Source organism: Fistularia commersonii, chromosome 18, assembly GCF_037954325.1.
Source record: "Fistularia commersonii isolate RoL2024-O1a breed Wild chromosome 18, RoL_Fcom_v1.0, whole genome shotgun sequence".
Taxonomy (NCBI): domain Eukaryota; kingdom Metazoa; phylum Chordata; class Actinopteri; order Syngnathiformes; family Fistulariidae; genus Fistularia; species Fistularia commersonii.
The window spans coordinates 9,557,640-9,571,598 of NC_141301.1; the positions used below are offsets into that span (position 1 = coordinate 9,557,640).

Consider the following 13,959-nt stretch of genomic DNA (forward strand, 5'->3'; position numbering starts at 1 on the left):
TATTAACCCAAAGTAAAGTGCATGACTGTATACAAGCACTTGTCAGCACGTGTGTTGTGACTTGGTCACTGAGTAGAGTCCCCATCTCTCCATTGGTTTCTTTTTGTGTTTTGGATGCCTTTCTCTATCTCACAGTCTTTCCATAGTTCAAATGTGCACTGAAAATATATAAGAAAAAAGAATTTAGGATTTGAATAAATGCATACATTTTACTAACTGTGAGAGGACATGGTGTGTGGTGAGCTTACAGCGCGTACTATTTTATAATTCTAACAAAAATAGGAAGTTCTTGTGACTCTCATGTGAATATTTTATGAACACGTTAATGAACAAATTAAGCCTATTGTGTGCAGTGCATGCATTTGGCTTTTTGTCTTTAGTAAGTAATCTATCCATTCTAAAACAACAATCGTGTGGATGACTACAGCCCCCAAACTTAAGGTACAGGCAATTTGTCATATGGTCTTCTTGATATATTTTTGACGCATGACTCAGTGTGTTGCTATATTATTCGGGCAAAAGATTTTCATTAAACCTAGAGGAAACATCCTACAAATGTATCAAGGGTGTGAGTGTAAGGAAACATCTTTTTTATGTTAACAAATCACTTGGAAATGCCATCCTTGCATTTTCATGATTTTGAGTAGTTTGTGTGGCATCATAATGCCAGAACCACAGCCTTACATGACCCTTGTCAGCCTTACATAACCCTTGTCTCCCACATTTATAAAAAAGATAAATTAAATTTTTCAAATATGAATTTTTTTAGAATATGTATGTTTCAAAAGATATTTTTTTCTGTTTTTTTTTTTTTTGTTCTGAACAGGAAGGCCCTGTACTCAGCTACAAATGTTGAACCCGGAACGCTCGGCTCGACTGATCAAGGAAATCCTATCAACAGCTTGGCCAGGCAGGGACATCGCTTCACACTGGGATCCCGGTAACAGGGAATTAAAGCATCCTACGGTTACCTGGCTTAAGATGATTTGGAAACATCTCTACATAAATTTTGCTGATGACCTAAGCACATTTGAAGACATGCCTTTGATCCCACTTGTGCCCCTGGAGAAAAGCACGGACACGGCTCAGCTTCTGCGTCTCAAATCTCCATCCCCCATCATTCTCGTGGATGAGGAGGAATCTCCCATTTCTGAAACCCTTCTTGAAATTATGGAAAAGCTTGGAGCAGTGGTGATAAAAAAGCTGGATACATGTTTGCAACACCCTCTGCTCAAGAATTATATCCATCCTTCCTCTCCAGGTATGCTGTTGCAAATTATGGACAGGTTATCAACACAGCGTTTAGTCAGCCAAGTCTCATCTTTCTCTGTCAAAGAGAAAATTGCACTTCGAAACTTTCTCTCTGGACTATCTGAAATTACAGAGAAGGAAAAGCATACCCTGCTGGAGATTTCTATCTTTGAGAGAGTTGGTACTTCCTCTGAAGGTATCTCAGCTTTTACATCTCTCAGAGGAGCCAGAGCATTACATCATAGAGCAAAATATCCACCAGATGTAAAATTATCCCTTAACCTTGTTGGTTCTCGTGATGAGGAGTCTATTCGCCTCATCAAAAAGCTCAATGTTGAACAGATGAAAACAACTGAATATTTAAAGATCATCATTCAGGACGTTGAGAGGGGATTCTACACAAGAGATGAGATAACAAAAATCATGCTTTGGGCACTGAAGCACTTGGCATTCCTAAAAAATGAGAACTCATCTGTGACAGGGTGGCTTTCCTCTGTAAAATTTCTTTCCTCACCTTGTGGAAAGTTGGTCAAAGCCTCAGATCTTTTTGATCCAGAGCTAGAGATTCTTCAAAATTTGTTCTACATGGAAGAAAAAAACAGGTTTCCCCCAGATCCATTTACATCATCACCTGACATGCTTCATTCACTAAGACTGCTGGGGTTAAGGAATGAGGTACAACTCACTGAGAAAGATGTTCTCCAAGTTGCAAAAAAGATAGATGATTTGCAAAGCAACAAAGACATGGAGTGGGATATGCTAATCAAAAAATCTAAAACACTTTTGCAAATACTTAACAGACAAACCAAATTGGTAAAATCAACAGATGCTCAGACATCCTTGCTTAGATTAAAATGGGCACCTGTCTGCAAAGACAGACCTCCAACCTACCCAAAATCTCTTGCTTGGGTTGGTGATACTGTCAATATAAGCTCCCTATCTGTGATGTGTGACATATCCCATGCAGTGCTTGTGGGATCCTCTTCAGCACTTGTTGAACACACATCAGCAGGTATGAAGAAAGCACTTAAACTGACGGTAGAGCCACAGGTGGATCAGGTATTACAGCATCTGAAAGCAGTGAATGATTGGCATAAATCTCAAGCATTTACCACGGAAGATTGGTATCAGTTTCAGCAAATCCTGTTTGAGATTTATGGATTTATGCAAGCTCATCTCGAGGATGCAAGAGAAGCAATGAAATCACTGCCTTTTGATTGGGTGTGGACAGGGAAGACATTCTCATCACCTGGCCAAACAGTCTTAAAGCCCATCTCTGATTTGGATCTGCAGCCTTACTTGTACTCCCTCCCAAAGACAATCAGAAAGTTTCACAAACTTTTCAAGTTTTGTGGCTCAGTTGAAGAAATTGTCCCAAGCCATGTGTTTGACGTAATACACACCATCAAAAAAAGATCTGAAGGTGAGATGACAAAGCAGGAAAGCAAACATGATATTTTACTTTTGATCAACATCCTGAGATGGCTTTACAGCAATCAGATAAATGTTGACACAAATGTACAAGTGCCTATTCTGTGCTACAAAGATACAAGCAAATTAGCAATGAGGTCCATTCACGAATGTACCTACTGTGACATCAAAGTAGAAGATTTAAATGACTTGCTTGATGATGCAACGGAGCCTATAATATTAATCCATGATGACATCCCAATGAAAACTGCGGAATGGCTGAAAGTGCCATGTTTGAGCACCAGGCTGATAAACCCAGAGAACCTTGGCTTTGAGCAATCAGGTCAACGTGAACCACTTACAGTGAGAATAAAGAACATCCTCGAGGAGTATCCGTCTGTGGCAGACATCTTCAAAGAGCTTCTCCAGAACGCTGATGATGCAAGTGCAACTGAGTGCAGTTTCCTTATTGACATGAGAAAAAACACTGACATTCGAGAAAATCTCCTAGACCCTGGCATGGTGGTGTGCCATGGGCCCTCGTTGTGGTCTTTCAACAATTCTGTATTCACAGACATAGACTTCCTGAACATCACAAGGCTTGGTGGCTCAGTAAAGCGGTGTGAAGTGGACAAAGTTGGCAAGTTTGGCTTAGGCTTCAATTCAGTTTATCATGTTACTGATATCCCCATCATTTTGAGCAGAGAGTTCATGATCATATTTGATCCGAACATCAATCATATCAGCAAGCATATCAGGGACCGGTCAAATCCAGGTATCAAAATCAATTGGAGCAAACAACAGAAACGCTTGAGAAAATTCCCTAACCAATTTAAACCTTTCATAAACGTTTTCAATTGCCAGCTCCCTCTTGCTCAGGACTCACCATACAAATACAGTGGAACATTGTTCAGGCTTCCTTTCAGGACCGAGCAGGAAGCCTCTTTGAGTGAAGTCAGTAGCTTGTACTACAACACTACAGACATCTACTCCCTTGTTGATGAGTTCAGCATTTGTGGTCATCGGTTCATTTTGTTCACTCAGCATGTGGGAAGCATGGTTTTAAAATACTTGAAATATGAGGAGCCAAATCCAGCCGGAGCGCAAGATGTTGTCACCATTAACAAAAGTGTGTGGTCATCCAAAGCCTCATACGGTCCTCTAAGTATCCTAAAATCCGCAGCTAAAGTTATGAAGAAGGTAGTGAGCTCCAACAAGGTACCTGCCGATGTTCCCAAATCTGGTTGCATCATTCGCATTGTTGTAGAGGAGTTTCATAATGTGTTCAAACGTATTGTCGACCTTCACTCTCCCTTATTCAGAGGCTCAGAGGAAGATCCTAACCAGTACTTTGAGATGGCTGCAAAAGGTGTTCAGACAAGAAGGTTGACTGATGAAATGCCTCAAAAGGCAGTTGAGGTCACCAACTGGCTCATTTGCTCATGTATGGATGTAAGTGAGGCACTCAAATTTTCCCTGAGTGATAGTGGAAAGAGGCTTGGACTTGTGCCTTGCGGAGGAGTTGCTGTTCTGCTCTCAGAGGAGGAGAATCGGAAATGGTCCGTCAAGTCAAATGTCACGCCAATTGGAGAGGTGTTTTGTTACTTACCTCTTAGGATCAAAACAGGCCTGCCAGTCCACATTAATGGCTGCTTTGCTGTGACATCCAATCGCAAAGAGATATGGAAGACCGACACAAAAGGACAGTGGAACTCTGTGTTCATGAGGCATGTCATTGTGCAGGCCTATTTAGCGGCTCTCACGATGTTACGTTTGATGGCGGAGAGTGGGGAACTCCTCGAGTACAGCTATTATTCAGCATGGCCTGATCCCAGTCAGGTGCATGACGATTTCACGTTGGTCAGCCAGGGCGTCTACCAAGAAATAGCCAAAGGAGGCGACACTGAGCAGGCAAAGCTTTTTTCAGATGGAAAAAGTTGGGTATCGATCAAATATGTCAGATTCCTTGATGATGCCTTACTCTGTCGGCCAGTAATCGGACCTGCTTCTTTCAAGATTTTCTTGAAGTACCTAAAGAGGAGTGGCTCACAAAACCTTTGTGCTGTTGAGCTTCCTGACTGGGTGAAGGAGGGATTTGATGATGCTGGATGTAAAACAAAACTGATGGAAAACACACTGACAGAACAACAGTTTTTTTCAGATGTATTTTTTCCTCACATCCAGGAAATTGACAAAGAGCTTCGCGATCCCTTGATGCATTATGTTTTGAATGAGAAATTGGAAGACTTTGCGCCCATTCTTAGGGTAACACCCTGTATTCCATGTTCAGCTCCCAGTAATGAACTAGTCTTACCATCTAGACTCATTCATCCTGAGGGAAGAGTTGCCAAACTCTATAACACTGAAGATGGAAGATTTCCTGAAGGAACTACCAAAGACTACCTAAATCCTGTGTGTTTGGTGAAGCTGTTGCAGTTGGGCATGGTGAAAGATGACCTGTCCTGGGAAGATCTGGTTGAACGTGCCAAATCTGTTGTCGAACTTAATGATATTGATCATACGGCCGCATGCTTTCGCAGCAGTGTACTGATCAGTCTTATCGATGAGAAACTAAAGATGAGAGATCCAGGAACCGCTGAGCTCATAGAAAAGCTACAGAGCATTCAGTTCCTTCCATTTCTGACAAGACCTGCAGGGTTCTCCCTACCATGGCATGGAAATACCTTTCCACCAACAACAATGTTCTGTGCAAGGGAACTCTTTACAACTGAACACCAGGACACTGTATGTCTGATGAAGCCAGTCCTGAATGAGAACTCCCCTTCTTTCAAAGGCTGTGGCGCAATGTCATTAGCTGTGAAAGAATGCCTTGGTCTAATAAGAAAACCCTCGGTCGAACTGGTGATCAGCCAGCTCAAGAAACTTTCTCTGTCATTTGATGGTGTAACACTCTATCAGGAAAACATAACAAATGCCTGTTACAAGTTTCTGCACGAGGAGATGCTTCAAGATGAGGACGCCAAATGTCAAATAACTGAGGAAATGATGGCATTCAACTCCATTCTGGTAGAAAACACTTATGTCAGTCCTTCCAAAGTTGCATTCCATTTGAACTTTGATGCTGCACCTCACCTTTTTCAGCTTCCTAACAAGTACAGAAACAGCTGCCGTGAGCTCTTTGAAAATGTTGGGGTGCAGCCCAGCTTCACAGTGGATGACTTCTCAGTGGTTCTTGAATTTGTGAAGGAAGAATGTGGGAGAAGAGTTCTCTCGGAGGAGACCTTTCAGTTGTGCCGTAGAATAATTAGTGAGGGGATATGGAGTTTGATACGAGACAGAAATCAAGAATATTGTCAAACTAATTATGGCGGAATCCTTTTACCTGACTCCAATCTTACTTTGCAGCCGTCAAAGTCGCTATGCTACAATGACTGCCCGTGGATCAAAGTCAGAGACTCCTCTGTGAAATACTGCCATGCAGATATTCCAAGAGAGGTCGCTGTTAAACTCGGGGCTGTCCCAAAACGGCACAAAGCCTTGGAAAGGTATGCTTCAAATCTCTGTTTCAGTCCACTTGGGAGTGAGTTTGGCCAGAAAGAGAAACTCACAAGTAGAATCAAAAGCATTCTGAATGCATATCCGTCAGAGAAAGAGATGCTGAAGGAGCTGCTGCAAAATGCAGATGATGCCAAAGCCACTGAAATTTACTTTATTTTTGATCCCAGAATACACCCTACGGATAGAATATTTGATGATAAATGGGTTCCAATGCAAGGCCCATCACTCTGTGTATATAACAATCAGCCCTTCACCGAGGACGACGTTAGGGGTATACAAAATCTTGGAAGAGGAACAAAAGAAGCGAACCCTGGCAAAACTGGTCAATATGGCATAGGATTCAACTCTGTCTATCACATCACGGATTGCCCCTCTTTCATATCAAACAATGACATCCTGTGCATTTTTGATCCACATGCACAGTATGCACCTGGTGCAACATCGGTTAGTCCTGGAAGGATGTTTAGAGATTTGGACTCTGACTTCAGAACTCAGTTTTCAGATGTGCTCAATCTTTATTTGGGAGCCCATTTCAAGTTAGAACGTAGCACGATGTTCAGATTCCCTATCCGCTCTACAGAGATGGCAAAGACATCAGAGATCAGTTCGGTACCTGCATCAGACAGAATGGTGCAAAACCTTTTGGATAAGCTAAAAACTGATGGCGCAGAGCTCCTAATGTTCCTGAACCATATGGAGAAAATATCAATCTGTGAGATTGATAGAGTAACCAATGAACTGAAAGTGCTGTATTCGGTAACAGCTAAATTAACAGATGGTGATCGTCTAAAGCGCAAGCAGTTTCACGCCTCAGTTATTGACAGTGTGACCAAAAAGAAACAGCTCACTGCTATCCCAGTCCAACAGATAACCTACACAATGGACATCGAGGACACGGATGGAAATTTAACAACCTGGATGATCTGCAATCGATCTGGTTTTCCAAATATTGAACAAGTCTCAAAGAGTGTGATCTCAGCTCACAAAAATGAAGACATCACACTATTCCCACGTGGCGGTGTAGCTGCATGTGTAAGCCACAATTATAAAAAAAACCACAGAGCGTTCTGCTTTCTGCCTCTGTCATTAGAGACTGGCCTCCCGTTTCATGTCAACGGGCACTTTGCCTTAGACTCTGCTCGACGAAACCTTTGGAGGGATGACAATGGAGTCGGTGTAAGAAGTGATTGGAACAACAATTTGATGACGTCTTTGATTGCACCAGCCTGTGTGGAAATGCTGGTTCAGCTCAAGCGTCGATGCTTCCCAGGTCCTGATCCCACCCTGAGCATACTGCAAGGAGCATCACTTCATGCAGTGAAGGACGGCTTACGAAAATATTTGTCCTTTTTCCCCACAAACAGACTCGACATACAGCCAGATTGGTACTGTCTTGTTAAAGCTGTGTACAACTGTATCCATGCTGACCTTAAGCGTCTGCTGCCTGTACTAAGAGCACAACACAGCGATAACTCAGACATGCACCCTGTCATTTACATTTCATGGGTGAACACGTCCACTGCCAACAAGGGCAGAGCCTTTTTTGACAATCTGTTACAAGACGAGCTTCAGCACCTGAAAAACACAGAGTACAATATCACCTCGAGAAAATCTGTGGCTGAAAATGTTTACAGGTTGAAAAGCTTGCTCCTGGATATAGGCTTTAACCTTGTTCACAGTTGCGACGAGACTGCAAATCTCTACTTATGTTTGGAAGATGCAGGCATACCAGTAAGCTATGTTACACCAGATGATGTCCGCAATTTCATTCACACTTTCTCATCACCAGACACGTCATGCCATGTCGGAAAACTCCCCTGCCGTCTTCCGCAGTCCAACTTTAAAGTTATTCATAACTTGAAGCTTTTGGTCGACTACTGCTTCAAAGACATTGAGGTGGACAAATGCATGATAGAAGGCCTACCTCTGCTCTTAACAATGGACAATATGCTTCAGGTGTTTGATTCTAAGAGACCCAAATTTCTGTCAACACATCACGAGTTGATCTCATCAAGGAAAGAAATGTTCATGAACACATTGTACATCAAGTACAACAATATTCTGTTCAAGGTCGGGGCTGCAAAGACCTTTGACATCAGCAGCTTTGGTGATTTACTGGGATCCAATCTTCCGAGAGAGTATAGAACAAAAACCCCCGTGAAGTGGAGAGATAACTTTGCAAGTGAATCCTGGCTAAAGAGTGTATGGAACTTCATCAGCGAGAATATCACTGGGAAGGATGATCAAATTGATACCAGGCCCAGCTTTGACACAGTGCTTGACATTTTGAAAGACTGGGCATTGTTACCTGGAATCAAATTCATGGCAAGAGAAAAGATTGTTGTTCCTGAGAATGATTGGCTTTTACCACTGAGTTTGATTAGCATTGCCATATTTCCACACGGCCAAAATGACAAAGTCTTTCACACCCTAATGAAAGCAGGGTGCATTCAACTTGCTGTGAATAAGATATGTGTAAAAGAAAATCCAATCATGCCATTTCTTTCCCAGCATACAGCAAATATTGAAAATCCCTCAAGTGTTCTGAAAGCTCTTGAGTACATGATCCAGAATTCTGCATTCAAAGCGGCAAACCTGACTGACAAGGACTTTGAGACACTCCTGTTGTATTTCAATTGCAACCTGGTGAGCCTCACCCCCCAGGATGCACAGAGTTTGAAACTTCTCCCGTGCTTTAAATCAGTTAGTGGTCGATATATCAGCATTGCAAATTACGCTTCAAACTGTGTCCTTGCAAAAAGCATTCCCACGGCTGACATAGACAAATGGACGAACACAGCCTCTTTCGCCTTTCTTGCTGACAGTCCACAGCTAAAGGAACTGTACACCTTCCTTGGCTGCGTACCAATTAATGACTTAGAGATTTATCTGCTTCATCTTCTGCCAAAGTTTGAAAGTCTTTCATATGATGCCAAAGCTGAACATGTTGTCTATTTGAAGGAGAGACTCATGTCAATGGAAGAATCATGTGACTTGAAAGACCAGCTATTTGAGAAGCTGGAAGGACTGGCATTTATCTATGACTTCTCAAATAGACTCAGACCAGCTAAGTTTTTCTTTGATGAAACGGTAAAGGTGTTCGAAGTTATGCTCCCTGCAAAGTCTTTCATACCAAGTGAATTTTTCAAAAAAGTGGAGAAAGTGTCAAAACCCAAAAATGGAACCTTGATACTCACCTCATGGACAACCTTTCTAAGAAATATTGGTCTGAAGCATCTTGTGTCACAGCAACAAGTTCTTCAGTTTGCAAAAGAGGTCAGCATCAAATCCCAAACTGAGAGCTGGACCAAAGAAAAAGTGCAAAACATTGTTGATGTTCTCCTCAACCATATTTTCCAAGAGAGAACCGACCTTTTCCTGGGTACATTTCTCAAAGAGGTCTCAATGATACCGTTCCTGTGTCCCGAGAGAGCCCCCAAAGAACTACTCAATCTTCATCCACAGTACCAAGAGATGAGTGGCACACTGCCTCTGATTCGTTTCAGTGGGTCTCAGGTTAATCCAAAATTCAAAACAGATGTCATTCACCTACTCTGGACATCTTGCCCAATTCTACCTGAAAAAGCGACACCATCATGCATTAAGGACCAGCAAGAGGGGAGCACTCTGGCCGGACAGGAGCAACTTGACCAACTCCTGAACATGTTAGGAGTAAACTTGGACCCACCTGTTGAAAAGGTTATAAGCAATTGCAAGAATGTTTGCAACATATCCAGTCCAGATGATGAAATGGTTAAAACAAGGAACAAAGTTTTGAGATCGACGTATGAGTTCCTAAATGCAGATAAGAGAGATTTTCGCTTCCAGCTGCGTGGGGTGGCTTTTGTTATGGTTGAGGATGGGTGGAAGTTGTTGAAACCTGAAGAGGTTGTGATTAACTTGGACAATGAATCTGACTTCAAGCCCTACTTGTATAAATTGCCACTGGAGCTCGGTACGTTCCATCAGCTGTTTAAACTTCTGGGTACGGAGGATGTTGTATCAACTAAACAGTACGTGGAAGTCCTCTGGCGAATTTACAGGAGTTCAGAAGGCAAACAGCTTGACCCCAATGAAATGAGAACTGTAAAAAGGGCCGTTTCTGGATTGTTCAAATCTCTTCACAATGATCCGGTAGAAATTCGAAAAGATCTTGAGAGTCTCAGAGATTTAACTTTTTATTTACCAAGCAATGATGGCAGACTAGCAAAATCCAATAGTTTGGTGTATGATGATGCCCCACACTACAAGAGCAGAATTCAGAGCAATGTCGGGGTTCAGATGCTCGTGGACCTGAGCCAGTGTTACCTTGGCAAAGATCATGCTTTCCACACAAAGCTTATAATGCTGCTTCCTCAGAAACTAAGGCCAAAACTACTTAGTAGCATTCTTGAAGAGCAACTCGATGAAGATTCCCCCAAAATTTGCCAGTTCGGTGCCCTGTGCTCACTTCAAGGTCGTCTTCAGCTCTTGCTATCGTCCGAGCAGTTCATCACCGGACTAATCAGAATAATGAAACATGAGAATGACAACGCTTATCTCGTGAACGAGGAAAAGGCAATACGTCTCTGCAAAGCACTTTGCGAAGGACTGAAAGTATCCTGTTTTGAGAAGCTGCAAACAACACTCCGAGTCAAAGGATGCAGTCCTATCCCACACAGCCGGAGTGAAACGCTCGCTTTCCTCAAGAGGTATGGCACAGCTGTGATTCATCTATACATCCAGCATTCAGACAGCAAAGACATCAATTTTCTTTTGGCGCTCGCTATGACATTGAAATCTGCCACAGACAATTTGATTTCTGACACATCCTATCTAATTGCCATGCTGGGCTGCAATGACATCTACAGAATCACTGAGAAGCTTGACAATCTTGGGGTAAAGTACGACTCAACGGAGCCTTCAAAACTTGAGCTACCCCTGCCCGGAACTCCAATCCCTGCTGAGATACATCATACACTCCTTATGGACCCGACGAATGTGTTTTATCCAGGAGAATATGTGGGTTACCTTGTCGACTCTGAAGGGGGAGACATATATGGTTCCTACCAGCCCACGTATACATATGCCATAATTGTTCAAGAAGTAGAGAGGGAAGAGGAGGATAACATAACATTCCTTGGGAAGTGCTTCCAGATAGACATTGGTTACAGTGAGTACAAAATAGTCAGTTCTCTTGACTTGTACAAATTCTCAAGACAAGAAGAAAGTAACCATACACGGGAAAGTAGTACTCCTTTGACCCCCACAAGTTTGGACAGTCGTACACCAGGCCAACGGATGGTCCCCCCTTTGTTTGCTGGCAAAGAAAACCACAGTACCCCGTTGCAAAAGGTATCTCCAAAAAAGATCAAGCTCAGTGCATTGCCTGAGATTTTAAAAGAAGTTACCTCAGTGGTTGAACAAGCTTGGAAACTTCCTGAGACAGAAAGGAAAAAGATCATGCGCCGATTATATCTCAAGTGGCATCCAGACAAAAATGCAGAGAATCTAGACATTGCAACAGAAGTTTTTAAGCACCTACAGAATGAGATCAATAGGATGGAAAAACAGACTCTGGCTGACCAACAGAACACAGACAGAGCCTCTCGAAGACCCTTCTCTACATCATCGACTCGTTTTCAGTCAGAGAAGTTCTCGTTTCAGAGGTTTTATTCATCATGGAACCAAGAAGCAACGAGTCACAAGTCAGAGAGGCAACAGTTCAGAGGACATTATACAAGCTATGCAGGTTCATCACATTCGCATCGCTTCTTCGTGCCCCCAACGTTCAAGACAGTTGGAAACCCTGTAGAAGCTCGCAGATGGCTGAGGCAAGCCAGAGCAAACTACTCAGCTGCACGGAATGATCTTCACAAAAATGCCAATGAGTGGGTCTGCTTTAAATGCTACCTGGCCACAAAGCTTGCTCTGATCGCTGCCGACTATGCAGTCCGAGGGAAGTCGGATAAAGACGTAAAGCCAACAGCCCTGGCACAAAAAGTGGAGGAGTATAGCTCTCAGTTGAATGGACTTGCCAATGATGTTCAGATCCTGGAAGGGTATGGTGTGGACAGTCTGAGAACTCGCTATCCCGACCTTCTGCCATTTCCACAGATTCCCAATGACAGATTCACATCGGAGGTGGCAATGAGAGTGATGGAATGCACGGCACGGATTATAATAAAACTGGAAACCTTTGTTCAGCAAAAAATATAAGACTTTCACTTAGGATGAAAAAGGAACAATAGGATGCACTGATTCTGAACTGGAGAGGATACCCCTTTGCTCTGTGCAATATGGACCATCACATTGAATAACACTCAAGTGTCCAGCTGGCAGCTTATGGTACATATACACCTGTGAATACCTGTGATGGTGGTGCCGTGGCCCATGCAAACTGAATAGATGTATGGCTCCCTTCATGTTAATACCTGCCTCTATAGATCTGCTGTTATACCAGGAAAAAAATATGCATTTGCTGTACAGAAAAATGCCTGAGCAATACATTTTGTTTACCAAAGCCCCCCACATTGAGTTAGTTTTTTTAAACTGCTGCTTTTTTACTTTATCTTTTGTAAAAAAAAATACATAAAAAAACAACAAAAAACAATATATACATATGTACAAAGAGAGAGAGAGAGTGAGAGAGGTGGCTAGCAAGGGAGAGAGATATAAAGACAGAGTAATTTATATATAGATAGATAGGTTATATGTATAGAATTTAAAAACATGCCTATAATGAAAAAAAACGGTCATCTGAATGTCTAATACTGCAAATACTGTCTTGCAGTGTTTCCCATTTAGAATATCCCACCTAATCAAGACAATTACAATCATGGAAATTTTGTTTCATACTTTTAACTGATTTCCTCCATTATTTCTGTAAAAAGCTGTGCATTTTATGTGACACTTGTCAGTCATTTGATTATGAACATAGCACTTTTTGAAACTCCCCATGTATACCAGCTTGCACTCAGAGAGCAATCGTGCCACCTCGGAAACCTGGGAGAGTCCAACTGAAAAGTTACTTTAAATGCGTTTGTATTTTGTGCATATGTTTTGTTTCAGTAATGATAAATGTTTGTTGTAGTCTATATAGCAGCGATATTTGACTGTTATGCCACTTATTAACCAAGCCTGGGGTTTCTGAGCAAGTCTGCTTGTATAACATACATCTGCAAAGAAAGAATTAGAGCGCCACCCTTACTAAAACAGAGATGGTGCGTTACCCAGTAGCGATTACTTACTAGGAAAGAGGAGCCATATATGTTACATTTTGAGCCCTTAGTACGCCAACATCTCCAAGCATGTTACTAATACATTTTGTTTTTGACATGTTACTAATGCAATTTTATTTTCAGGAGTTTAAACAGTTCTCATAGGAGGAATATAAGACAACATTAAACTGATTGTGTTTGTTTATTTTTTTTATCAACACTGTGACTACTAACTGTAAATGTAATTTGATTTTTTTTTTTTTTAATTTAAAAATGTGCTGTTATTTGTTATTACACCACAAGGGTGATGCGATTCAGCCAAGGGAGTTTCTCTGAATAATGTAACAGTTGATATACATTGTGCCATAGGACAGTCTAATAAATATCCCTTGATAAGTAATTGGGTTTCTGTTTTGAGTGTGTGTGTGTGTGTGTGTGTGTGTGTGTGTGTGTGTGTGTTTGCTGCAACAAATACCCACTTTCTTACCATTATAACAGGATCTACGTTTTCACCACTGTGGTGGTATGAATTCCATGCACATCGCAGGTATTATGTGTTGGTGTCAAACTTTCAGTAATA

The 13,959-nt window shown here is 42.0% G+C and overlaps 1 protein-coding gene across 4 annotated transcripts in view; it reads left to right on the forward strand.

The window, feature by feature from the left end:
* The window catches only part of sacs (sacsin molecular chaperone), a 32,826-nt gene extending 19,049 nt beyond the window's left edge, over window positions 1-13,777 (forward strand). For all 4 annotated transcript variants that reach the window (XM_086164202.1, XM_086164201.1, XM_086164203.1 and 1 more), the window contains one exon: window positions 827-13,777. In XM_086164202.1, coding sequence (XP_086020328.1) covers window positions 827-12,378 — 11,552 coding nt within the window. In that variant the 3' untranslated portion in view covers window positions 12,379-13,777. The remainder of the gene's footprint in view (window positions 1-826) is intronic.
* The last annotated feature ends 182 nt before the right edge of the window (window positions 13,778-13,959 follow it).